The sequence below is a fragment of the Tenrec ecaudatus genome, chromosome 8, assembly GCF_050624435.1.
Source record: "Tenrec ecaudatus isolate mTenEca1 chromosome 8, mTenEca1.hap1, whole genome shotgun sequence".
Classification (NCBI taxonomy): domain Eukaryota; kingdom Metazoa; phylum Chordata; class Mammalia; order Afrosoricida; family Tenrecidae; genus Tenrec; species Tenrec ecaudatus.
The window spans coordinates 50,263,980-50,291,510 of NC_134537.1; the positions used below are offsets into that span (position 1 = coordinate 50,263,980).

At 44.9% G+C, this 27,531-nt stretch overlaps 1 protein-coding gene across 2 annotated transcripts in view; it reads right to left on the reverse strand.

The window, feature by feature from the left end:
• Positions 1-432: 432 nt before the first annotated feature.
• The window catches only part of PXDN (peroxidasin), a 147,889-nt gene continuing 120,790 nt past the window's right edge, over positions 433-27,531 (reverse strand). For both annotated transcript variants that reach the window (XM_075556375.1, XM_075556374.1), the window contains 7 exons: positions 25,865-27,368; positions 18,921-19,055; positions 18,254-18,462; positions 8,909-9,029; positions 8,234-8,366; positions 5,286-5,399; positions 433-2,996 (listed from right to left, as the gene is read on the reverse strand). In XM_075556375.1, coding sequence (XP_075412490.1) covers positions 2,877-2,996; positions 5,286-5,399; positions 8,234-8,366; positions 8,909-9,029; positions 18,254-18,462; positions 18,921-19,055; positions 25,865-27,368 — 2,336 coding nt within the window. In that variant the 3' untranslated portion in view covers positions 433-2,876. The remainder of the gene's footprint in view (positions 2,997-5,285; positions 5,400-8,233; positions 8,367-8,908; positions 9,030-18,253; positions 18,463-18,920; positions 19,056-25,864; positions 27,369-27,531) is intronic.

Sequence of the window (27,531 nt, forward strand, 5' to 3'; positions counted from 1 at the left end):
TGTCTGTGCCCGGAGTTTCATCTCCTCCTGCACTGGGGATCACAGACCAGGCAGGGCTTCCATCTCACTGTCAAAGAAAGTCAACTTGTACAGCGCCCTTCCTTTCGCACACACCAATGTCAGCATCCACCGAAGGAACTTAGGGCAGCAACAAGGCAGCTGCTAGAGGTTTTCTCCAAGGGCTGGACTCCCCCTACCTGTCCACCGTTAAAAAGAAGAGCGACAAAAGGTAAACCAGTCCTGTCAGGCCTCACTACTAGGCACTGTGGTTCTGATTCCACCCCTGCACGTGCCCCTCCTCCCATTTTGCACAGAAAGGAATGAGTGACAGCTCTAGCACAGTGCTTCTCTACACGACTGACCTCTGGCCTCCACCGGGTGCTGAGGGCGCAAGGTGAGCTATGGCAGGTGCGAGGGAAAAGGACGCCAGTCTCCATGTGCAACGGTGACCCGTTTATTTTAACTGAAAGGCATCATTACACAGTGCAGACACTTCTTTGGTGATGTACTGATTACAATGAACAGTAAAAAAGGCATTTGGCTGCTGGCAATAGTTAGAAAAGTAAATAAATATGTACACTTTGCTTCATATTACAGCAACTTGCTTACAGTGGCTAAAAAAAAGGTAAAGTTCATTCAGGCACTGCCCACTGTTTTTTATAAAGCATATAAAAAGTTACACTGGTGATTCTGCAGACATTTCAATTGGAATTACAGATTTTGGGGGGAGATCAGACAGCTTCTCCCCGTTCCTCAGTTCCCTGGGAGCACAATCCTTTTGACATCGGCTCCAGCCCCAGTTCCTTCATGTTCAGACACCCAAGCATTCCCAGAAGACTTATATGTAATCTGCTGTAATTGTTATACCTGAGCAATTTACAGAACCATCCAATTTTAAAGAAAAAAATTCTACATTTCCTTGTATACAGAAGTTTGTTCCAATATTCGGTTATTCAATTTGACTTGATAGTTCCAAACAAACCCCATGCACGATGAAATGCCAACCAGGTATTATTGTTTAATAAGTAAGTTGAAGATGTAATGCTAAGATAGACGTTTTTACACAGAATAGTCTGTAAACACACGAGGAGCCCTCTCACAGATGGAATGTTCAAGAGCTCCCTGGCATGTGGGGGCAGTCACAGGCCAACACAGGGCGCTGTACAAAGAGCAACTGAAACCAGATGGCAGCACCTGTCGGTTATGCGCCAGATGTTGCTGAGGGAGTTCAGCCATCCACAACTCCTGATAATCGGCTCAAAACGTTGGACTTCCTTCTAAAATTTTTTATTTAAAATTTCACCAGAAAAGAATCCCAAGGATCCTCCCCCTCCCTTCCTTCTCTCTGTTCCTACACCTTCCACCCAGAGCCACGTTGTCTCCAACACTGCTTCTGTAGAAGCGGCCCAGCAATGGCCACTTCATCCTGAAGTTGCCTGCTGACTCATGTGTCTCCCCCCTCCTCAGTCTCCACTGGGAATTCCACTAGGGCAGCAATGGTTCCATTCATCTTCTGTACCCAGCAAAGGGCCCGATGAATGGCAGACATGCGCAAAATTTAGTGGATTGAACTTGTGTGGTCCCTGCCAAAGCTTTCTCAGAACACGCTGCACTCTGGGATTCGAAAGTAAAAAAATGTTTTTGGTCAATGAAGAAGAGAGAGACCATGAGGTATGACGGTTGCTTTTCACGGAATTTCAAAAAAATTTTTTACACAAGAGAAATGATTTTTCTGCCATTTCTAACAGTATAAAAAGGGGAAATTTTCATAAAAGAATGCATTTAAAAGTACAAATGAGGTATTGGGATTGAATTTTTTTTAAAGCACTCACAGGACCTGAAGTTAGAAAGTTCCCAACAATAGAATTCCCTCCACCAGAAGACTAATCTAGAGTGGTTGTTCTGCATGCTTTGAGGAGGAAAGGGCCTGGGGGCCAGGAAGCACAGCTGTCTGTGCACTGCTGCGCTCAGTCAGGCATCGTCAAACACCAAATGGCAGTCCGGAGGATTTTCACGTTCTGTTCACAACTAGGCAACAGGCATGCGAGTTATAAGAACAAACCTGCTTTCTAACGGTGGCTTGTTAATCATTGAGGGGATCACGTGTGAAAGGAGGGGATCACGTGTGAAAGGAGGGGATCACGTGTGAAAGGAGGGGAACCAAAGAGAGTCAGGGGACTGGCATTTGCAGCGGAGCACAGGGAATGTTCGCACTATGATCAAAGCTGTGAAATGCTACCCAGGGAAGTGGGAATGCCATCAGATGTTACTTTGAGGGGAGGCAGGGGAGCCTGTATTTCACTGAGACCCTCTTTCACCGTGAACTCACTCATAAAAGAAAGATTCGGTTCTGTTTGCCAAATACTGATTTGTGTTTTTTTAATGTAGCTTGAAATGCAACCCAGATTTCAGCATGCTTCCTTCTCTGGTGGCTCCATTAGTCACACCCATCTGCAGGGGAACCTGTTTGTCCGCGTCACATCTCAGACCTTAACTTTGAGAGGTCTCCTGCTTCAGTGAAAAAGAAATGGTGCTATGAGTTGAAATCCATTTAAAAGCCTGATTTAACTATGCAATGTAACAGTAGCACCAGTTTGTTTTTCATTGAAAATGAAACAAAATTAAAAAGCATTAAATAAAAACCTGAGAAATCTAACATGAAGTTAGGATGTCCATCCACTTCCCCGATATTTGCAGTCCCTCCATGTACACCCTCTGTAGCAGGCGTCTTGTGTGATCTGTAACAGCACCAGTTGAAGGTTGTCATGAAATGTCTTGAGTTCTTGATGTGTCTTTTCAGTCTGCAGTTACCTGTCGTGGCCATTGGATCTCGAGGTGACTTTGCAGAGAAACTCCTAGGAACTTGGTAAAAGAACCTATGGCTTCTTTCCCACAGATTGACTTAAGCAGACTGGACAACAAGCCCCTTCGACTTTCACAGGAGCAGGGCAATCTGTTGGCTGACAGGATTCCACAAAACAGGTAATCTGCCCGTCCTGGAGAAGAAAGGCAATGTTCAGAAATCTGGAATTTCGTTCGTGTGTGTGTGTGTGTGTGTGTGTGTGTGTGATATTCCTTTCCCGGCACTCCTAGTTCCAACGATTACTTCTACGTTTGTTAGTTCTTCTGGAGGATTTTGTAAGGTTATTCTCTTTCCTGATTTCACACAGCAGACTAAGAATCACAAACAATACAGAATAATAATAAGATTGAGATACAAAGGAACTTCAGAAAGTTCTTGAAAAGATCACCCAGACACCCAGACACACACACACACACACACACACACACACACACACACACACACACACACACACCCTCCTTCCTCGTTCTACAAGGCTCCTAATTCCTCCTTCACTGCGGCTTCTCCGGTCTCCCCAGCACTGAGGCGCTATCACGGGGTCTCAGGCTCGGCACACACTCCTCCCCTGCAACTGGACAAGACTGGCTGTGCTTCTGGGTGTCAACGGTGGGAGGAAGAAGTAGACAGAAAGAGGGGAGGTGCACAGCCCTCCTCTGTTTAGCTGTCCTTTCCAAAGAGACACAACCACCAGTGACCTGGAAACATACACACGGGGCTGTCCATGGGACAGGGGCCCAAATCATGGTTCCTACACTGGCATTGAAGCAGGGAGAAATTAGCTAGTAAGCATGGTAAACACAGGCTTGTGTGAGCTTACTTATTAACCTGCAGTGAATCACTTCACATTTTTCTACTATATCTAAGATTCTGCTCAGTATGGTTGACATCTCTCTCGTTCAAATTCACAGTGCCTAGCTACAGAATCAAAACCTCTTTTCCAATTCACAAGCCTTGATAGGGCAAGATTTAAGTATGAGGTTACCTACTAATCTGTTCACCGCCTGACTTGGGGGGCAATCTGCCCCTGCCTTGGAGGTCTGAGTCCACAGGCTGGACCTAACCTTCCCTCCTGTCGTCATCCCCCGGACACTTTCTACACAACCGGGATCGCCAACAAAGCCATCTACACAGGGTGGTTTGCCTCACACAGACGCTGGCCGTGATTCGGCAGGGTTCCTAACATCGCTCCTCCCATCTCGGTCTGGATGCATGAATAGGCTCCTCTGGAGAGTTCTCTTTCCCCCCTCACACCTTTCTGCAAGGATATCTTGGCTCGTCTCCGGAGGAATTCCACCCTGCAGTATTCCTCAGCCTGGAAGGGCCACCCACCCAGAAAGCGAGCTCCTGGGTCTCTTCATGGGCATGCTTCCTTTTGCTGCCTTTTTGCATGGCCAAGGGTCCTGGTCCAAGGTCACGAGACCTGAGGTTGAGTGAGGGGCATAACCAGCCCCGCCATCTGGTAGGATGCTGCTTGGTCGCCTAGAACAGCAGCAGGCTGGCTTTCCACCGACTGCTCTGCTCTGCTCAACCCTAGGGAGCAAGCCTCGCTCACAGGACACTCTTGTCCCTTTGCGGTCACACTTCACAATGCACCCAACAGCTTGGAGCATCCGAGTTCCCGCTGTGAGGCAGAGCCATAGCCCTGACCTCAGGGGGCACAAGAATGTATCTGCTCAATGGTATCTTAAGTCATTCTAGGATAAGTTAGGGCATAAAGTGATGAGCTATGACCCCAAAAAAGAGTAAATTTGTGAACTTACTGTTTTATCTTAGAAAAAAAATCTCCTGCCATGAAGTCCAGTCGAACGTAGAACATCCATGCATGTAAGGGCAGACTGGGCTGCTCCCCTGGGCTTCCGAGGCTTTACAAAAACCCAACACCCCCCTTTTCATCTGTGCAGTGCCGAATACGTGGCCCACTGTGACAGCAGGGCTCAGACGTAATTTTCTTCAGAAGTTTTCTTTCTCTATGAGACCGCAAGCTGCCTAGCAGGGACCCTGTCTCACCTTTGTAAATAATGCTTCCCTCACCCCAGACTGATAGGAAGTGCAGGCATGTATCCTCTAGGGAAGGGGGTTGTCAGAAGCCCCATTTCATAGGTTTTGTGGGTTTCCACAGTTTAAACACTTCAGTAATGACGTGCTTCAAGCTACCGCAGTGCAGAGCTGGGAGGGGAAGCACACAGCACCGATCTTGTGGGCTGGCTCCAGCACACCCTACCTCCTGGGGCATTTGCCGTGGGCCTGCCTTTTCCATACGAAAGGCAGGGTGGGAAATCAGAACTGATAAGTGGGGGCAGGCACGCTTCTGAACTGTGGGCCAACGCCCCACAGAATCACTAGCCTTTGTTGGGGCTGGACCATCCATCTCTGGGAATTTCAGTGTGTAACTCAGCGTGTGAACACCGATCTCCATACTCACTTTGCATTCACAAACAGTGCATGAATCCTTTTTCCATTTCGCATCGTCCGGATGAGATTCACCTTTTGCATCAGTGCATTCAGTTTTGCTGAGCCGGGATTCAAGTTTCTTTATCTGCAACCAAGCAATGCAAAGCACAAGTTACTGGCCACTTGAGATTAAAATTGGAGTTCTTAGCGCTCCTATTAAGGGTGATGTAGAAATCTGGAAAAGGCTAATGAGACAAGCTAACCAAGGTCACAGAACTAACGCCTCTAAACGGGGCGTGTAAGGGTTGCTGAAGAAGCCAGTGCTTTGTGGCATCTGTGTCGCAATGTAAGAGAGTTTAGTTTTGATGCTCAGATGAAATGTTTCTGCTTGAAATAATGCCACGAAATAGCCTGCTTTGAGATGATTCGTGCTAAAGAACTTTTATAGAATTCCAAAGGTACATATTAGGCAGTTGATAATTGTCTTCTTCACAAGACCATCTTCGCACTGCTCCGTGGGGACCAGAAGCACACATACTTCAACACACGGCGGTGGCTGTGCGCCATCCAGTCGAGCGACCCTCTCTGATGGGTCGAAATTGTTTTCTGCTCTGGGTTTCAGAGGCAGTGGTGCAGGTTCAGAGGCAGTGGTGCAGGGTGGCCTTCGGGGGTCGGGGTGGGGGCTTACAATCCAGGCCCTCTTGTCCTCTGGAAGCCACTCAGATTTGAAGCACTGGTTTCAGTATCTGTCGGCTGACGATTTTAAAACTCGAAACCAGAGGGAGGGAACAGCACAGTTCTGATCCAGTACTGAGCTCAGAGGTAAGCAGGGTAATGGAACCAGACCCCCGTGAACAAGGTATGTAAATAGAAGTGAACTGATGGACAAATCTGCACACCTCAGTCCTGAGCACACCTCAGTCCTGAGCACACCTCAGTCCTGAGCCGCAATGTGTTGAAAAATTAATAAAGACTGCACATGTATTCCTCTAAATGTAGCAAGATGGCTAAGGATGGTCATGGCCACAATCATGTAAGATGTTTGTGGCTAAGAATGAGGCTCCTGGTTCTGTGCCTGCAGGGCAGGAGCTGACAGAGAAGAAACGGTGACGACCGATGATGACACAAAGAGCAGAAGGAGCTCCCACTCATTCTGGGTGGAAGGCGAGCTGAGCCTGGACAGCATCCTGTGTCGTGCAGATTTCTGCAGCCCTGCCTTTTCTCCAGGGCAGAGACCCCACCTGCCCCTCCCCCCACCCCTCCATCTATGAAACGTCCTGGCTCATGGAGTTCGGAAGGCCTGCTGGCTGTCCTGCATCAGTATATCCCCCGCTGCCTTACTGGCATAGCAAAATGCCTGCCATTATCATGTTCTGTGCCACACATCCGCTTGGGTTTCTCTTCCATTGCTAGATCATGGGAGAGGATCTTAGATCCTGAACCTCTTTGCAGGATGAACAATGCCAGGCCCACGCTGGATACTCAGTCTGCTGAGTGACCACTGATCACTGCTGTCACGTATCTGCAGGGCTGCCTTGTGAAAGGACTCCGTGGTAAAGACTCCAGAGTGAAGCGCGGTGGCTCCTGTAGCACAGTGGTTACAGCATTTGGTTAAGAAGCAGGTTGGTGGGTGAAGTACACTGGTGGCTCAGTGGCCGGAGCTGGTGATCTGCTCCGAGGCGACACGAGGGCCCTTCTGTTCTGCCAACTGAAATAGCTACCTCAGTAGGGATTGACTGAATGGCACACATGTTTGCAGAAGGCAAACCAAGGACCTTCCTGTTGGAGGCAGAAGTGAAATTCCTCATTTTTCTGAGAAGGAAACTTTTGGGGTCAAGTTCAAGTTCCTCCAAACCTCATGAATGAGAATTCCCTAATTTAACAGAGCTGCAGATAAAAAATTCAAAGTTTGACTTGAGCACCACTGATGTGTATACCTCAAGAAATTACCACCACGCGTGAGCCATGTAAAAACGAACATCAGTGACTCGCAGACTTTTACTTAGCCTTTCCATGTTCTTCCTCTCCAAATGAATGACTCCAACTTCACTAATGAACCCAATTCGTGAAATAGGAAAGATGGAGTTGAGTTCAGGCAGCACACGGTGCTGTGTCACTGGGCCGACTCTGTCTCATCCCAATGCTACATGACAATGACAATGCAGAAGGCGCGGTGGCATTCCCTGGGCTACACTCTCGACTGCAGTAGATCGCCACATCTTTTCATCTGCGGAGCCACTGATGGATTTGAAGCATAACCTTTCAGGTAGAAGCTCAGTGCATAACCATGGCCCCGAGACACTTAACAAGCAGCTTCCAAACCAAAACCCACTGCCACTGAGACCATTCCACCTCACAGCACCACTACGCAAGGTTTCCAGGCTGTCCACCTTCACAGGAGCAGGTAGCCTGGTCTTCCTCCTTTGAAGCAGTCAGTGGGTAAGCACTTACCTGGTTCTTTTCAGGCAGTTTAAGAAATCGTATTTATCCAACAACCCATTGCTATCAAGTTAATACAGTCATACATTATTTTATATGCTCCCCCCTTGCCCCCAAGATTCCCACATAATCCGACCTTGTGAGGGATATAGTGTGTGTCCCACACAATACGTCTCAAAATCCATATTTCACAACAAATTTTCAGAAATGCCCCTTGATTCAGCATTCCTTCCATTAACGAAGGCACACAGTATCAACAAAGAATTCAAGGTGGAACACAACTGGGTCGTGAAAGGGTTAAAAGTTATTCCTGAAGAAGTGGCTCAAGAATTCATTTTAAAGCAAATTTTAATTCTCTTAAAATGTCCAAGTCCTGTGTCCATGTAGATAATGTGCCAGGCCTATAGCCAGGGCAAGTGGGGAGCTGTGCATGCCAGGAAGCGTCAACCTCATTCACCCATCCTCCCATACTTCATGCAAATTACACTGTACATTCACTGCCTGGAATTTCCAGCTTAGGTGGCTTATGCTTCCTGTTACCTGTTTTCTGAGGTCTGTGATGGTCTTTTGCATTTCCAGAACAAATTCCTTGAAGTCATTTGTCCCTGGTACATTCGATTGCTCATAGGAGGCTGAAGCGGTGTTATTGAAGTATTTATTGTGTTTTACAACACTACGAGGGTATGGGGAGAGAAGCAAAACAAAATTCCAGCAGGTTACAACTGGTGTCATTTTTATACAAGTTCAAATCCCAACTTCTTTGATACTATACTCACTGCCACTGGGCTGACTCCAACACACAGTGACCCCAAAGGACAGAGTAGAAATGTCCCTGTAAGTTTCTGAGACTGTAACTCTTTACATGAGTAGAAAGCCATATCTTTGTCCCGCTGAGCAGCCAGTGGTTTCAAAGCCGTAACCTTGAGGTTAGCAGCCACACTGGCAAAAACTACTCCACCAGGCTCTTTCACACAAAAGACAATTCAAGGTTTCTTGGCTGGCGGTCCCCTATTGCCATGGGGACCGACACTTATCCTTGAGATTGATGGAGTCAAGGCAGGACACAGCTTATAGGAGTGTCCCAGTCACCAGCCTGGTGTCCACCACCAGCCAGGAGGAGGACCTGGAGGCAAATCTGTCTGTCCTCAGAATCAGTTCTGTACGAACAGTTTCCAGTGGGAGATTTCTAGATACAAACTTTTAATCCATCTGTACCTCAACATTTTTCGTGGTCTTGATTTCTTTGTAGGCTTGTCTTCCTGGTAGCTGAATTCAGGAGACCGTCTGCCTCGGAAATGGTATGAAAAGGCATTAAACTGTCCCCTATTTCGACAATCTAAAATGAAAGAATAAAGGAATTTATTAGCCGATGATGACTCTAATTTTAGTACACATTAAGTACATCTTTATTTTTGTTTATGTTTTTGACTTCAGACATGTTTTATTATAATCTTATACAGTCTATATAAATTTGAACTTTCATTTATTTCGGTTCAGTTATAGCCTAATAAAAATCAAAGCACTGGTCCTCTGGAATAAAGCAGGCAAACACCATTCAATAAACACGCTTGATTTATTTTGTATAGTAGGGTTGAGTTTACAACTAAACTTCTATAAAAAGTTTAGCACCAATAAGTACATCATTACATTTTCCCCCCAGAAATATACATCTGCCACTACACAAAAAAGTCTAATTAAAGAGTTCACAAGGTTTCACTCTCTAGACACAGCATTCGGCAGGCTTGCGTCAAAAAGGTAATTTCTGACGAAAAAGACTTCATTTAAGTAACTGAATACTGGATCCTTCTGGTATCCACGCTCCACCATCGAAAAAAGGCAGTGTGCTTAAATTGGGCAAATCCTTGTGATTTTAATGTTTTTGCTCCCCATGGTAGGGATAGTACATAAAGAAATCCTTCCAATTGCAGAAAGGGCATTTAAAAGTCTTTTTCATAAATAACTAGTATCAGTCCAGGTTAGAGAACAACCTGGAGTCAACAATCACTTAATTTTTCCTTCCGTGTTTGTTTTTTTTTAAAAAGGTCCATTCAATTTGCTGTTGTCCTCCCCCTGTGACATGGTAAAATAAATAAACAAACAAACAAATAAGTCCAGCGCCTTAAAAGATCCTGTGGAATAGTTGTTGTGCAAAACAGGAAAATGCCCGTAACTCCGACGACGGGAATTCAGAAGCCTGGGGGACAGCCTGCTGAGGTCTGTGTTCAGCGGGGTCCTGGAGTCGGGCGGTGGAGGAGTACGATGGTGGCGTGCGAATCGGGGCCATCTGCAGGCCCAAGAGGGAGTCGGTGACGTGCTGCAGACTGCCATTGTGCCCCCCTCTTTTTCTGGGGGTGCTGGGCTCCCGCTCCTTGAGCTTGGAGTAACGGTCGTTCGTGTGGTACAGCAGGCTCGTCGGGTTATCCACCCGGGTTTTGCTCCGTGAAATGCCCAGGTTGCGGTCCGAAAGGCTGCTTTCCTCACGCACTGCACTGGGCTGAACGCTTGCATACGGGACGCGGGTGCAAGGAAAGGCGAGCGCAGAAGGAAGCGAACTACCTGGGGGGGCAAGGGGGGGCGGGGCGAGGCTCGGTCGCCTCCGCCGCCTTCCGTGCTGGTCCAACTCGCGCAGAATCCTTTATAAGTATTAATATCTCTAGCATACCTTATGAAATAAATTGCAACACACACACACACATATATATATAATGACCAAATATAAACATTTACAAAACTCAAAAGCATCCATAAGGAACTGGCGTCGGAATTCTACAAGAAGGCAAAACTGACGGGGAGAAGACACTGAAGCTAGCATGGCTGCCCTCATTTTTCCGGTCCGGCACTCATTGTCTGGGTCACAGATGGAGCACAAAGGGAGCGCTCCTCAGGATCAAGACTTACGGCTCCAGTCCTATCCACATACTAACACGGGTAAACAGTTGCACCAATATAGTTGATTTTGGCAGCTCTTTAGTTTCTGATATAAATCTTAAATGCTGGATCCAGCTCATTGAGTTATACTCATTAATCATCTGGCATTGAAAAGACCACTGTTTGCGAAATCGGTCCTAGGGACATACAAACACCCCCCTCTCCACAGCGACGCCACACAAAACAGAACAAACGCTGCCCAGACCGGCTCCTTCTCACTATTGTTTTTGCGTTTGAGCCCACTGCTGCAGCCACTTTGCCAACCCATCCTGGCGAGACTCTTCTTCTCTTACCAGGCATGGGGTTCTTTTCCTCGGACTGGCCTCTCCTGATCACACGCCCAAAGTGTGTGAGATGAAGGCTCACTACCCCTTGGCTCTCAGGGGTGCAGGCTGTACTGGCTGACCGTCCAGTCGACATTCTCCACCAGGCCCACAACCCAAAGGCAGCGATTCATCTTCAGTCTTTATTCTTCATGGTCCAGCTCTCACACGCAGGTGAGACGAAGGACAATACCATGGTTGGGTCAGGTGCGTCTTAGTCCTCAACGCGACAGCCTTGCTCTTGCACACTTCAAAGAAGTCCCCTGAGGCAGAGTTGCCCAAGGCGACGTGTCACTTGACTTCCTGTAGATCACAGCCCGGCCCATCACCACCATGCCCCAGGGCTCCTTCATATGCTCCATAACCAGTGATTGTGGGTCCAAGCAAGATGAACTCCTGGTCAACTTCAAACTTTTCTCCATTGCCGTCCACGAACATATCCTGATGTACCTCTTGGTCAACTTCTGAGGACTTTCACTGAGTTCTCGTCCATTTTGAAGGCCGCAGTCCCTGAGGAGGCCCTGAAGACCAGCAAGTGCTTCAAGTCCTCCTCACTTTGAGTAAAGCAAAGTCGTGTCACCTGCGTATTGAAGATGCATCATAAGCCATCCTCTAATACTGACGCGGCATTCTTCTCCATGTAGTCCAGCTTCTCTGACGATGTGCTGCGCGTGCAGATTGAATAAATGTGGTGAAAGGATACAACCTATGTGCATACCTGTCCTCTGAGCTTTCCTACCACCCCCTTTGAAGTCAGACAAGAGCCTAAATGTTTCTGAGATAGGACAATAATAATCATTCTCAGCTTAAAAATCCCATCCCAGACTGGGTTCCGCGGGTGGGGGAGAGCCCCTGTCGAACCATAAGCACACTGCAGGAGCACCAATATGTGAGCACAAGGCAAGCGAAGGGAGGCACGGATCCAACCACCAGCTGCAAAGCTGAGGAGCTGCTGCCATCTAGACACTGGCTTCTGACTGGAGCGCTTCTACTGAAATGCCACCACATGGGAACTTTGTGCCTCTGGCTTTGCCATCAATGTGCCTCCCACTCACCTTGTGACGGTGAGATTTTATGTCAACTGTACGTGAATGTAAGTGTAGGGGTGGAGTGTGACCTTTGGATGAGACAGTAGAACTCCATTGCTCTTGCCCTGCACCTTCCTGCCTGCTTGGATTCCGTGTCCTCCCCCAGACCAGTGCCAGGCGGCCATTAGTGCCCTGCTGTGTTTCCACTAACCTTGGATCCACGAAACCCCATACCCTTCAAGCTTGTGGCTTTGCTGCGCCCTCCTGCGTGATCAGTTTGCAGTTACGTGAGTCTGACGAGGGGCTCCAGCTAGCATGAAGCTGATGGGTTTGAGTTGGACTGGGTTGGGAGGTCTTCTGCCTAGAGTCCTTTCTTCTGGATAGAGTTCTTTCTTTTTAATTAAAAGATCATTTTATTCGGGGCTCTTATCACTCTTGTATAAAACAATCCATACATCAGTTGTAGCAAGCATATTTGGACATATGTTGCCATCATTCGTTTCTAGACATTTACTTTCAATTGAGCCCTTGGTATCAGTTCCACCTCCACTCTCGTGACCTCTTGATAACTTATAAATTATTTTCTTATCTTACATCGACTGCTGCCTTCCCTTCTCCTTGATTTCTGTTGCTCCCTTTCCCTGCTCTTTTCTCTCTCGACTCCCTACCCTTCTGGTATCACTATTCCCATTCCTGCTCCTGGATTCCCTGTGTCATGAGCTCTTACCTCTTATCTGTACCTGTGTACATGCGCCAGTCTAACCTGCAGTGAGGTAGCACTGGACTCATGATAGTGGGGGGTGAGGAAGCCTCAAGGAACCAGAGGAATAGTGTGTGCTTCATCGATGCTTTACTGCACCCTGGTTGACTCATCCTTTCCCTGTGACCCCTCTGTGAGGGAGCGTCCCATTGTCTACAGATGGGCTTTGGGTCCCTGCTCCCCCCTCACTCATTCTAAAAATGTGGTCTTGTTTGTTTTTTATGGGTCTTCTGATGCCTGTTACCCAGTCCCAATGAAAGCTCATGGTCATACAGACTAGGGTGCTGCCTCCATGTGGGTTTGGCGCTTCTCTGCCAGCTGGGGAACTGCCTATTTTCTTCACATGTGCTTATGCACCCATTTTGTCTTCCGTGATTGGGCCGGGAGGGTGAGCATCACACAATGCCAGTTTGTTAGAACAAAGAGAGCTGATGGAATGGGGGGAGCAGGGTCTAACTCACCCAAGGGGGAAGTATGGGTTATGTCTTCACAGAACTGGGAGTGTGCATACAGAACCCACCACGGCGCACGGAACCTTGAAGGCAACATAACCTTGTAAAGAAAGGCATAAACCTTGTAAAGATTGGGCTACAGGGCCGGCCCCAATCAAAGCCAAACTTACCCTCTCCCTAGAAGTATGGATGACAGAGAACAACACTAAACCTACAGGTTGGGGAAGTGGGGCCGGCATACCATGCCCACATAGAAGCAAACCAAGAAAGAAAAAGAGAAAGGGCCAGTCTAGGCCCCGTATGGGCAGACCAAGCCCAGAGGACGACATGCCTGCACAGAGCTGCTAAGGCCCAGAGAGGACTGCAGGGCCGGCAACAGCTCAAGACATGTCCCCCTACTGGAGCACACCGCGTAGAGGACAATACTGGGGACACACGGTAGGGATCTAGTTCCCTCTGAACCCCCTGCAACGGGGCAAACCAAGAAGGGAACATAACAGATCAGCAGTGGGAGCAGAGCAAAGCACAAAGCCCCTCAAGAGGCCCCAAAATAGACTTCAGGCTAGGAGGGGCAGCTCCCAGAATTCCCCCAGGCAGGACCAGTGGGAGATAAGTCATAAAGATCAGCGGACAAACCTGGAATTATGTATGTTCAGTTTTTCCCCCTCAGTCTTTTGTTTCCTTTTTGCTTGGTGCATGTTATTGTTGGTTTGCCTACTTATACAGGGACTTGGGAGGAGAAGAAGGTGGGGAAAGGGAGCGGGGAACAAAACAACACCATACACAGGGGAACAACTAGGGAATTAAAATCAACAAGAAGGAGGATGTAGAGAACCCGGGGGTGTTGGAGCAACAGCAATCGAGCTGAGAGGCTGAGGCAGGGGGAAAGAAAAAAGAAAACCAGAGGATTGATGTAGGAAGCAGAGCTATGAATAGAGGTATACACATATGTGTGTTCATGTGTAAATATATTAATTCATAAAAAAAGATACTGGCCTCTGTACATATATTTATATGGCAATGCACTGAGGTAGTGGATGGACTTCGGGCCTCTACCCATACCCTCCCTCCCTCAATGCAAGCACTTGGCTCTAATAAACTATTAGAGTTCTTTCCTAGGCATAGGAGTGTCACTGGTTTTGCTTCTCTAGGCTGCTCAGTCTAACAGACAGACATACACCTGCACTCACAATAAAGCAGAGTTGACGCCCTAGCAGGGCAGGCAGCATTCCCCTGCCACTCTGTACGTCCAGCCTATCTGCAGGCTGCCTTCCTGCCATCGAGCAGCGTACTTCCCACAGAGTACATCTTGAGATTGATAAGAATGGAGCCGGAAGTCATCACACCACACCCATTCAATGCCTTAGAAAATGCCTTGGTCTATAAAAGCAGGAGATAGCCAGAGTTCAAAAGCAGAAATCCACATTACAAGCATCAGTTATTTTTAGGAAATAATGCCAACGTCAGTGGGATTTTAAAATAATCTAGTCCAGATGGATTTCAGAGTATAACACAAGGTCATTTTTAAGGAGAATAAATGTTCATGTTTCCAACTCTGGTAACACAAAAGTGTTACCAGAGTTAGAAAAAAATTTTTAGAGGTCAAACACTCTGATCTTATTGTAATCAAGCAATTCAAAGAAGCCAACATGGCGCACTGAGAGGGACATGGGACTGCTTACGTTGTGCTGCTGCAAAAATGCACCGCCTGTATCGCATCATGAAAGAAAAACAACCAGTCAAATCGAAAGGTAGAGGGAAATACCATGAAACGAATCAAGAAACTGTTCCTGATGAGCAGAGACATGCAAATAAAGGTACTTAATTCATCACGATTCCAGAAAGAATCTGGAGTTAGTCTATAAAATGATACAAAGGGGATGAGCAAATGCAGAATATGATTAAGTTAGAAAACAATATTGTATCTATGTTAAACTTCCCAATTTTGGTCATGCACACAAAAACCAATTATTAAAGAATAAAGTCGCAAGGTGCCTGCCACTTCCTCATATGTTTAAAAACTACGAAGCCCACATGGAAGAAGCACACCAGCCTGTGTGACCATGAGGTGTTGAAGGGATCAGGTATCAGGTATCAAAGAACAAAAAATCTTATCATTGTAAATGGGGGGGGCAGAGACCCAAAGTCCAACTGTAGGCAACTGGACACCCCCTTCCTGAAGGGTCACGTATGCAGTGTAGCAAAAATGAAACATACAACTTTCCTCTAATTCTTAAATGCTTCCTCCTCCCCACCCCCACCCCGACTCTCATGATCCCAATCCTACCTTACAAAATCGGCTAGACCAGATAGGCACAGATAGGAACTAGAAACACAGGGAAGCCAGACGATACAGGAGGGGAGGGAAGATGGGGTGAAAAGGGGGAACCGATTATAAGGATCTACATATAACCTCCTCCCTGGGGAATGGACAAAAGAAAAGTAGGTGAAGGGAGACGTCGGACAGTGTAAGACACGACAAAATAATAATAACAATTTATAAATTATCAAGGGTTTATGAGGGGGGAGTGGGGAGGGAGGAGGCAAATGAGGAGCTGATACCAAGGGCTTAAGTGGAAAGCAAATATTTTGAGAATGACGAGGGCAACAAATGTGCAAATGTGCTTTACACAATGGATGTATATATGGATTTGTGATGAGTTGTATGAGCCCCCAATCAAATGATTTAAATATATATTTAAATATATGTAAACACCATATGTGTATGTGGAGAATGACACACAATAAAGTATGTGATACAATGTTTACAATTGATGAAGCTGATTATGAAGTTCATGGCTTTTTTAAACTTGCAACTCTCCTGTAAGTTTGAAATTACTCAAAAAAGGAAAAAAGTGGTATATTCTACTTTATTAAAAACAAAAATTTAGGACTACAACTCAAGAACATTTATTTTTAATGTTTTTGTTTAAGTTGAATGAAAATTAGATAGAAATCAACCTTTGGTCCTACCAAACATTAATTTGTTCCTCTTCTGCTTTCTCCTATACTTAAATATGGCTTTTGGACTAAAATAAGACAGATATTGCTTACAAAGCATTTTAAGCTTCGTCAGCTTAGGAATACGCCTGCTTTTTAACAGTGTCTGATAGAAATTCTATGAAAAATTGTTTCAAGCAGCTAAATTTCTCAAATACTACAACAGACAGTAAGAAAAAAGATTCATAAAATGATCGTGGTATACAAAGCACAGCTTTAAAAGATTGTCTTTTAGAACAAAAGAATATCAAATCTAAGTAGCGGAATGTGACGTGGTCAAGCTGCTTCATAATCAGCTACAAGAAGCCTGGTCGAGGGACCAGAAAATGAAATTTTGCATCAGGGAATAAAAAGAATTGTTTGTGTGTGCATGTTTTTGTTTTCCTGTGTCTTACAAAGAAAATAGCTCTGCAAATACAAGAAATAAATTCTCTGACCTGTTTTGTGGAAAAGCATTTTAAACCGACTCAGGGGGAATATTAATATTTTAACCCACAGATTTCCAATGGAAGTAATAATCAGACATAGGAAATTAGAAAAATAGACACATTTTTAGTTTTTACTTTAATTGTCCTACCATATCACACATCACTTAAACCTGAACACACACACGCACACACACTGCTGCTAAAATATAGTTCTAATATCTCAGATTTAAAATATTTACAAATTAAAAGATAAGTCTGACCAGAACTATTTCTTTGAGATATAAGAGATGGAGGAACAAGTCATTCTGTACTTGGTGTGTTCTTCTTAAACTGCTAACCATGCAGCTCGACTCCCGAGTGCAAAGAGTCCTACTGGATGAGGACTAGAGATCTAGTGAGTGACCTCATTTTCCTCACCCACAAAATAGCAGGCTTGTACAGATACGTTATAATAGTCTCTTCCAGATTTCCTACTCTAGGAAGCTTTGATCATATTTTGAATGAAGCCAAAATCACATTCAAATTTTTAAAAAATGGAAATCAAGGTTAACCACAAGAGGGATTTAGAAGCTTAAGTAGGAACTGAGAACATGACTCCAGTAGCCACACATGACAGGTTGCTATTAAAACAACCGAAGTAGCTGCCCCAACTCACGGTCACCCATGTTTTGCGCCTCAGAACGAGGCTCCCTAAAGAGGTCAGCGACTATTTCTCAGGAGTAGGTTACCAGGCCTTTCTCCCGAAGAACTTCTGGATGAACTCACACCTCCAACCTGTTGAAAACAGCTGAGGGCATTAACAGTTGGCACGGGCTAAGGGCTCGGCTACTCAAACCGGGTCCCTTTTAAACCTGCAAGCGGAGCGCTAGCCCCATGAGCAACCTGGACGGCAGCACGGCCATGGCCTAATAGTACTGATGCGGCACTCGGTCCACCAAAGCGCACCAACCCAAACCAGTGACACTGCCTGCGCCTGCTTCACTTCTCTAGACTGTACAGAAATGCCCACGGAAAGGTAGACAGTCTAGCATAAGGTTTTAAAAAGAGCTTTTTATAAATCAGACATGGGATGCCGGTGAGAGCAGAACGCAGCTAGACTGCCTTGTTTTGCCTGGTCCGAAAGTTTGCTGCCTCGCCCAGGAAGTAGCTTACCAATTTTCTGTTGCTCTTTTTAGTGGAAAAGATTTGCTTCTCTTTCACTGGCAGATTTAAGTTTGAAACACTTTGGTTCATATCTCTTTTACTTAATATTGGTTATTATGAACATTTTTCAATTCCATTAAAAATTCTCAAAACGATGATTCTTATGTTTTGGGCTTCATAGTATTTATTCTTCAATAAGTATATACCATAACTTAGTGAGCCCCTATAGCTGAATCTTAATGTTTCCAGTGTCATATTTTCAAGTGCTTTAGCACTGATTAAGAATTCATGGATAAAAAAAAAGAATTCATGGACAGGGATAGTTATACAACACAATGAAAATAATTAATGTCATGGGACTGTTCATGCAAAAACATGCAAATAAATAAATATGAGCATTTTTAACAGCCACCAAATCTGGCCACATCAAAAGGACCCAACGCAAACAACAACAAAGTCCAAAGTGGGAAGAAGCCAGGCAGCCTTGCAAATACAAACCTTCACAGCAATCCTGCCACACCCTCAAATCAACTCTGGGAATCTCGTCACAACCGCTGTACCCGTGCGGGAACTCCGCGACTCGGAACACATCCTTCTGTACGCGCGTGATGTTGTCAGAATTGTCGCACAGGATCCTGGCCAGGGATGCTTGCTTGATCTGGGTTAACTGAGCGGGGGACAGCACCCCCGGGTTCTCGTACCACAACCTGCATTTCCACAGAAGAAAGAAAGAACCAGATGGCAAATACAGAAGTGCACAAGACTGGAGGGAGCTGAAGCGAAACATTCCTCTACTTAGTTTCACCAAACGGGCAGAAATCACTCATTTAAAATGGGAGAAAACAAAAGCAAAGAAACAAATCTCTGAAGTAAAACTCAGCAGCGGGCTAAATATTCTAACTAATTAACAACTGAAGTAAATAGGCCACTTAAACTTGCAAAAAATGGGTTTCTTTGTCTGAATTGTCCACTAGGTTTTCAGGAACAAAAATATTCTCATTACATGAAAGTTGTGCTGTTGAGGTGACAAACAGGCCCCACAATTAGAGTGGGTCAGACCATACACCAAAAGCATGAAGCACTTTCCTTCTACGCCCTCCCCCGAGTCCCCCACAGAAAAGCTCCAGAATAGATTGTTTTTCTCCCCCACGGCATCTCTGCTCACCTGTCCCCATCTCGCAAGCGTTTAAACTGTGTGCTGAGCAAGCACATTAGTGTTGGTCCCAGGCGGCTTCCAGGAACCAAATCTTCCACCATGAGGGCAGGAAATAAATCTATGTTTAGTGGTGAGCCGTATAACCTACAAAAAAACCACAAAGCACCTTAAGATGTACTTGATGGATCAAAAAATAACAAATATGAAATGTCATTTTCTACAATATACTCTTATTGTTTAAATACTTACTTCCCAAAGAAAGTCCATTTTTATTTATTTAAATTACCTATCTACTGACCTTTAAATAATTTTTCTTACTTTATATTTTATTTATTTATATATGTAGATGTGCTTATAATGTATACATATTCATGATGTTAGGTTTAGAAATGTCAGGAAATATATAAGGAAGAAAAGTAAAGCCACACCTTTTCTTATTCAGAATAAACAGTTAATATCAACATGTGCTGCCTACTAATCTTTATTTTTTCCCATTATTACATGAACATAAATGAGTCCTCTTAGTACAGTCAGTTAAGCTCAATGCTTTTAACTGAAAGGCAGTAGTCAAACCCCAGCTACTCCGCCGGTGGAAAACGTGGCCGTCTGCTTCCAGAAAGGTTCTACCTTTGAAAACTACATGGATCCCAGTATCGCCCCTCACACCCCTGCTCCTGAAGGTACTGGGAGAGTATAGGTTGAGTGGGTTGGAAAGGGGGAACCGATTACAAGGATCTACATGTGACCTCTTCCCTGGAGGACGGACAACAGAAAAGGGGGTGAAGGGAGATGCCGGATAGGGTAAGATATGACAAAATAATAATTTATAAATTATCAAGGGCTCACAAGGGAGAGGGGAGCTGGGAGGGAAAGGAAAAAAAGAGGACCTAATGCAAAGGGTTTAAGTGGAGAGCAAATGCTTTGAAAATGATGAGGGCAAAGAATGTACAGATGTGCTTTATACAATTGATGTATGTATATGTATGGATTGTGATAAGAGTTGTATGAGCCCCTAATAAAATGTTTAAAAAAGAAAAGAAAATTGCATGGATCAGCTCAGTCTCCTCTGTGCCCCAGGGCAAACAGGAGTCAAAACAGATTTAATAGCAGTGGATTTGTTTGTTTGTTTTTATCTCAGGTTTTACTTATTAAACACATAAAGCTATGGACATTGTTTTTAAAGAACACATTTGGGATTCTGAAATTACATACTGAAATTGTGCTGGCTATAAATAAAATATTTACCAAGTACAGATGGCTAAAAGAGCTACAATAATAAAACTGAAATGCTTAAGGGGGATCACATGCATCAAATTATTCCAATTCCCTAGAAAAAATCTTTCTATAAAAACTGGCCTCTCCTAGTACAAAAATGCAATGCACTCTATTAAGTAATGGATGGCTTAGCTTAATTGCTACTCAAAGCATCACTAAGTTTTTATAAAATACATTCTACAATTCAGACTACCCTTTTACACAATGCTCAAATTGGTGATAACAAGACCAGAAAATTTCTTAACTAAGTGTACAAAACTGATTGTCCTCCAACAGAAAAGTGGGTGAAGGGAGACACCAGACAGTGGAAGATATGACAAAATAATAATTTATACATTATCAAGGGTTCATGAGGGCAAGGGGGGGAGGGAGGGGAAAATGAAGAGCTGATGCCACGGGCTTAAGTGGAGAGCAAATGTTTTGAGAATGATGAGGGCAATGAATGTACAAGTGTGTTTTACACAATTGATGTATGTATGGATTGTGATAAGAGTTATATTAGCCCCTAATAAAATGATTTACAAAACAAACTGATGTTTCCTCAATAGCCATTTCCTTTACAAAAATACAGAAAAATTTAAAAACTAACATTTAGACTTTAAAGTTGAAAAGAAAGAGAAATTGTGTTAAGTTCAATGACAATATTCTTAAACACCTAGCTAGCAGATCTATATTATGATGCACGAATCGCTAGAAAGACTCTTGAAGCACAGCTGGTTGGTCCAGGATGGAGGCTACAGGAAGACTTGCAGGAGCTTCAGAATCCCCTGGGGCTTTTCCCCAAACCAAATAGAGTTCTGGTTCCCATAAGAGGACATTCTTTCTTTCTGCTCACTCTGCTCGCCAGGCATGCGGGGATTAAAAACCAAACCAAATTAAACTCTTCACTTTAGTCCAAATGTGTTAACCTTAAAGGAGGGAAAAGCAAGACCCTATGAGAGCATATACCATGCACCAGTGGACACAGTGAGTCAGGGATATAACCCCCAAATCCAGTGGGTTTCCAAGCCTGCAACTCTATACGGGAGTCGAAAATCTCATCTTTTTTCTTGGAGCATCTGTTGGTTTTGAACCGCTGTCCTTGTGGTTTGCAGCCCAATGGGTGCCCATCACACCCCCCGGGCTCCCAGGGAGGGTATAGCTGGCTTAAACCCCAGTTAAGTCCTAGTCACATTCCATTCACCTTGATTTCTTGAAAGTCCATTAAATAAGTAAGCAAAAAATTGGGTCGCAATAAAATAAGACACGGTTCATTAAATTCTGTTAAGAACAAACCAAACTCTCTTTCCTTTCAAATTCTCACAGAGATGTTCTTTCACTTGCTGTCTATTTTCCTTATTTTGCTGTATTTTTTCATCATTTAACTTTTCATATGTTTATGTCTTATTTCCCCAAGTGACATCTCCTTTAATAAATAATGGGCTGATAAAGAAATTAGTGACAGAACAGATGGGTCCATGACATTTCATTGATTTCCCAGGCTCTATAACACTTAAACTCATGTCTGGATTACTAACTCCTTTCAATGTTTCCCAAAATAAGTTTGGCAGATGAGAGAAATGAATGGAAACAGTAATCAATTTCAGTCTGATAAGGAATAATAAAAACAAAATACAATATAATAAATGCACACGTCATAAAGAAGAAAAAAATAAATATCAATTGTTTATTCCTAACACTCCAACAATTAGGAAAGGAGCCACAAAATAAGGTCACGGTCACTAGAAAAAATTATATGGTAATAAACAAAGCAGAAATAAGTGAAATGAAAGACTAATAGAAAAAAAACAAGTTTAGAAGAAGGTTCATTGAGAGGATTGAAAAACATCGACAAATCACTCGTCAAATTAACAAGAGAAAGTCCTGAGAAGATGCAAATAAACGACTGAGCTGAAAAGGATCATAAAAGATTATGAAAACTTTTACTCTCAACAAATTCGAAAACCTAAACTGGAAGTTTGTCTAGAAACATACCTACCTACCTAAACAAACACAGACTCATAACAAAAGAAGAAATTAAAGCAGTCATTAAAAACAGAACAATCCAACACACTTTTTTTTTGGTGGGGGGGGGGGCGTCCAGCCCAAGTGGTTTTATTGAATAATTCTATCAAATATTCAGAGAAGAATTAACTGCAATCTACCAAATATTCAGAGAAGAGTTAACTGTAATCTACCAACTATTCACGGAATAATTAATAGCAATCTACCAAATGTTCAGAGAAGAGTTCACAGCAACTCTACTGGAAGCATTCTGTGAATCTATTCATCTGCGAGCAGCTGATCTTCAAAGTGCCAAAGCCTATTCATTCAGGGAGAAATCGTTTCTATAACACATGGTGATGGCAAACCTGGAATCTCACATGCCAAAAATGAATCATGAACTATACCTTACGCCATACAGAAAAACTAACTCAAGATGGATCAGAGGTCTAAATATTAAAACTAATAGAGTTCCTGGGAACCAAAAAAAAAGAAAGCTGGCTGCTGCCAATTTGGTACCAATCGATAGCAACCCAATAGTATAGAACTGTTCCACAGAGAGATCAAGGCCGTGATCTTTATGGACACAGACTACCTCAACTTTATCCTGTGCAGAGGTTAGTGGATTCGAACTGAAGACCTTAACCCACTGAGCCACCTGGGTTTCTTTTGACAAAGTCTTTAAAACAGAACTAAAAATGCACAGATGATAAAAGGTAAATTCGATAGTTGGTACTCCCTAAAAATCAAATATTTCTGTTCACTACTACGACTTTACCAAGAGAATACAACCTACAGACTGAGAAAAAAATCCCTTGTCAATGTCATATCAGATAAGGGTTTTAACTTTAAAATCTATAGCAAATTTCAACACCTCAAAAACTAAAAAGACAAACAGTCCAATAAAAGAAATAACTAGGCACGGACACGTCACCAACGAGGATAGTCAGGTAGCCAACAGCTACAAGGAAAGATACTCGAGATACAATTAACCATTGGAGATACACAGATCGAAAGTGCAATGACAGACCACCTCACTCTTGAAAAAACGAAGGACACGTATGGTTTCACTTTCTTCTTTTTATAGTTAAGAATTGGTTCGCATACAGCCAGCAACGGAGGCGGAATCTTTGGTGGCAATATCAATGTGGGGGGAGTCTGTGCAAACGCTTCCAGGTAAAGGAAGGCAGGGCCGTCCACAGAACAGGGACCATTTCAGTAAATGCGGTAACACTTCCTGTGCAATGGCTGTAATACTAATCAAACATCTGCCTAGTTACCGAGGTGGACAGGAATATATAGGTGTGCGTGTATAGGTCTATCTATAGTCGCATCTCCTGGGATAACGAGGTCCAATTGGCATAACGCAATTCATAACAACATTGTCCCACATCATAGTTTGGTCAGCGGCATCTTGGGTTTTAAGCTATAACCAATGATCCCTATTCGTCTGGGAACAAAATAGAATGAAAGAAACCAAGACACAAATAAGAAAGTCATCCACAGGATACGCATAATGTGTCCCAGGCCTCTCAGTTAGCCTGGCATATGAAGAACGTGATGGTACCCAGCTACCAGTCAAACTGGGGAATGCCACAGAAGATCCAGAATCCAGTCTGAAAAATGAACAAAACTCCAACTCCTAAAAAAGCCAGACTTTCAGGACTGATTGTGACTGGAAGACCTCCTGGGCCTATCACCTTAGGATAGATCCCTCTTGATCTTGGAACTAACCCCACTCCAGGCTTGTCATTCACGCTATTTCACCCAAATAACAGATTGGATTCAAAATGAACAGTACCGCCTGTGACTACTGTGCTCTGTAAATACCCAATTGAAGACCAAGAGGGTCTTTCATCTAAAACAGCTGTTCTCAACCTGTGAGTCACAACCCCTGGGGGGGGGGGGGGAATTGAACGACCCTTTCACAGGGATCGCCTAAGACCAGGCGAAAACACATATTTCTGATGGTCTTAGGAACTGAGACACGGCTCCTGTCCCCGTCTCCAGGAGGGGCCCGGACACACGCAGATATGCCCATATACAAGTAGCTGGTGTGAAGACTGTTACCCATGCTACAACACGCATCAAGACAAAATTTCATTTATTTGTCATTAGAAATAAATATTTCACAATATATAATGACATTGTTTTTGTGATTAATCACTATGTTTTAATTATGTTCAGTTTGTAACAGTGAAAATGCACCCTGCATATTAGATATTTACATTGCGATTCATAACAGTAGCAAAATTACAGTTATGAAATAGCAACGGAAATAATTTTATAGTTGGAGTCATCACAACATGAGGAACTGTGTTAAAGGATCATGGCATCAGGAAGGTTGAGAACCACTACTCTAAAACAAAGATGAAAAACAGGAAGGAGAGAAGCTGAATTAAAAACAGAACAACAACAAAAGGGGATCATTTGTTAGAAATTGTTCAATGGGAGCCTAGTTTACTATGTAAATTTTCACCTGAAATATATATATTTTTGAAAAGGTAAACAAAGGGGTTTTTGTTAAGCACAAAAAGAAGCATGTACAAATGTGCTTCACACAATGGATGGATGGATGGTTTGTAATAAGAGTTGTATGAGCCCCCAACAAAATGATTAAATTTAAAAAATAATAATTTTTTAAAAAAAAGAAAGTGTGCAAATGTGCTTGACACATTGGAGGAATGTATGGATTGTGATATGAGCTGTAAGATCCCACAATAAAAGTATTTAAAAACCAAAAAGAGAGGCATTTCACATAAATCCTAGTTAAGCAAAATTATACCAAAAAGGCTGAAAGATATGTTGCATCTGCAAAGTGAGTATCTACTTATATAGGCCAGTAACGTAGCCTTACTATTTCAATGAACAGGAAGGAACACATGTTAGTTTAGTAGAACACAATGTTCATGCAAGGAGCCCTGGGCTAGCACAGTGGGGCAAGCAGCTGGCTGCGAGTCGAGAAGTCTAGCTCTCTCTCCATCTATACTAGATATGAGTAGGAGTCCTTTCCCAGTTATAAGGAATAGCTTCAGTTCTGTGTTTTTCCATTCAAACAAGTCGTGTTGCTCTGGCAGAAAAGCATAACTTTTATCTTAGCTTATCATTAATTTTATTACGGTCAGCAAAGCACATCTTGCAAACAGAGCTGAGTGCAGCTAGATTTGACTCCATTCACCTGGTGCTCTGGCGGTTTTGTCTCCTTGTAATACAGCGCGGCATATTACCCGCCAGGCCACATGCTGTCCTCCACAGCCCTTCTCAACCCGGTCCCTATTCTATCACCCTCACAGACTTCTCCTTAGGAAACCCCAAAAACCCACTGCCTGCCATAACCTCAATTCTGACTCACAGTGGGCCCAGAGGACAAGGTCGAACTGCCCCCCAAGGGTTTCCAAGGCTTTGGAAATCTTCCTGGGAGCAGACTGCCACATCTTTGTCCCGCCAAGCAGAAGATGGATTTGAACTGCGAACCTTCCTTGACTTTTAGAAGCAGATCTGTCTGTCTCCTCCCAAGATTGGGTCCAAACTTCCAACTTTTCAGGCAGTAGTCAAGAACATACTATTTACACGGCTAGAGTGTCACCCAATGCGACTGGTAGGACAAACAGTAACAAAAGATCTACAATTCGAGTATCCAATTTTTTAACCTGAAATGAAGAAGAAGAAAAAAGCCAAGGTTTCTGAAAACTCACCTTTGCAGTTTCTCCCGGATTTCAGGATTTTTAATTTCATTTTTCAGATCTTCGAAAGTATAAGCGGAAGACAGGTTGCAGTACAGCCGGTAGTCGTGGTAGGGCGGGATCCCGTGATCCCGGCCCCTCTGGATGTTGATGGCGGCCAGATCCAGCGCGACCGTGTGGGCCATGGAGAAGAGACGCTCCGTGAGCTCCGTGTTCAGCAGCTGGGAGGGTACGCGCATCTTGCCCGCCACCCCAAACAGTCCTCTCAGGAGGGGGTCGATGCCCCCCTCGTTGACAATCCGGAAGGGGGAGAAGAAGGCTTTGTGAAGGGGTATGTGGCCTTCAGGAATGGGCTGGAAATGCTCATCCAGTCGGTACAGGAGGGGGTTGATGAGTGTGTGGCCGAACCGGAAGGCGGCCGTGGCGAAGGCATTGAAGATGCCAGCGTTGATGCCCGGGTCGTAGCCTTTATACTCGCCCAGCATCTTCATGCCCACCTCTCCAAGGATCTTGGGGAGCCAGTGCTGATAGGTGATGTGCTGAATCTCGGCCCCCACGATCTTCCTGGTCTCATAGTAGAGGGTGTCCCCGTCCCAGTGGGAATTCAGCTGGAGCAGCTCGCTGGCAATGCGGTTGTGCTCCCGCAGCCACAGCGTGTGCATGCTGGTGAGCGCCAGCTGCTCGTTGGCCCGGTGGTCCCCGGCTAAGAAGCAGGGGATGGGACTTTCGCTGGCATCCCGCATGCACTCCGTCGGGGGCCCCGTCGCGAACGGGAGCAGCGGCTTCCCAGATCGCTGCACGATGCCCTGTCTCAGGAGGCCCCGGTGGCTGGCCAGGTCTCGGATTTCCCGCGCCTCGTGGTCCGTGCTACCGTACACGTTGGACGCATCGATGTACGACGTGAGCTGGTTGATCTGCTCTCGGGGGTACACGGAGTTCATGAGAAGGGACGTCATGCCGCTGCCACAGACGGGGCTGGACCGCACGAAGAACATGCACCGGGCGCCGTTGCGGACCCTGGGGTCATTGGGCGGGATCATGACGGAGAAACAGGGCGGGTCGTTGCTGCAGACCGAGCTACAGTGCTGGCCGTCGGAGAAGCGGGCCTGGCTCAGGGCCACCACGGTGGAGTCCAAGTCGTGGTCGAGGAACTGGCCCCACTGCATCATCATGTGGGTGAACTGGTGGTCGGGGGTGATCGTTTCTGTCCCGATCAGGGTCGTTGACACCAAGCGGGGCATGGGGAGCGCGTGGCCATTGTAGAGGCGGTTTGGATTAATCCCGCGGGGCGTGTTGAATCCGTTTTCGTACACAGACTTCAATAAACGTTCAAAAGCCGTCAGAGAGGCGCCCCACATCGGATGCTGGAGATTATTGCATGTCCCGTCGTGGGTCCTGTACTTCTGGTGGAAGCACATATCTGAGCAGTTGTTCACTCGCCGGTGGGCGGTGCAGCCAGAGAGGTTAGCGATCAGGTTCAGGTACTGAGGGGACACAAGGTCGTTATAGTGGTAACCTAAAAGGAAATGCAAAACAGAACTTATTGCCACTGGAAAACAGGTCTAGACCACTGGCCACCCAACAGGTGGTCCTCCTCTGGTGTCATCTCTGCCCCTCAGCAGTTCGCCACGCTCCTGAGGTGCATCCTCCGGTTGACACTCACTCAGCAGGTTCAGTAA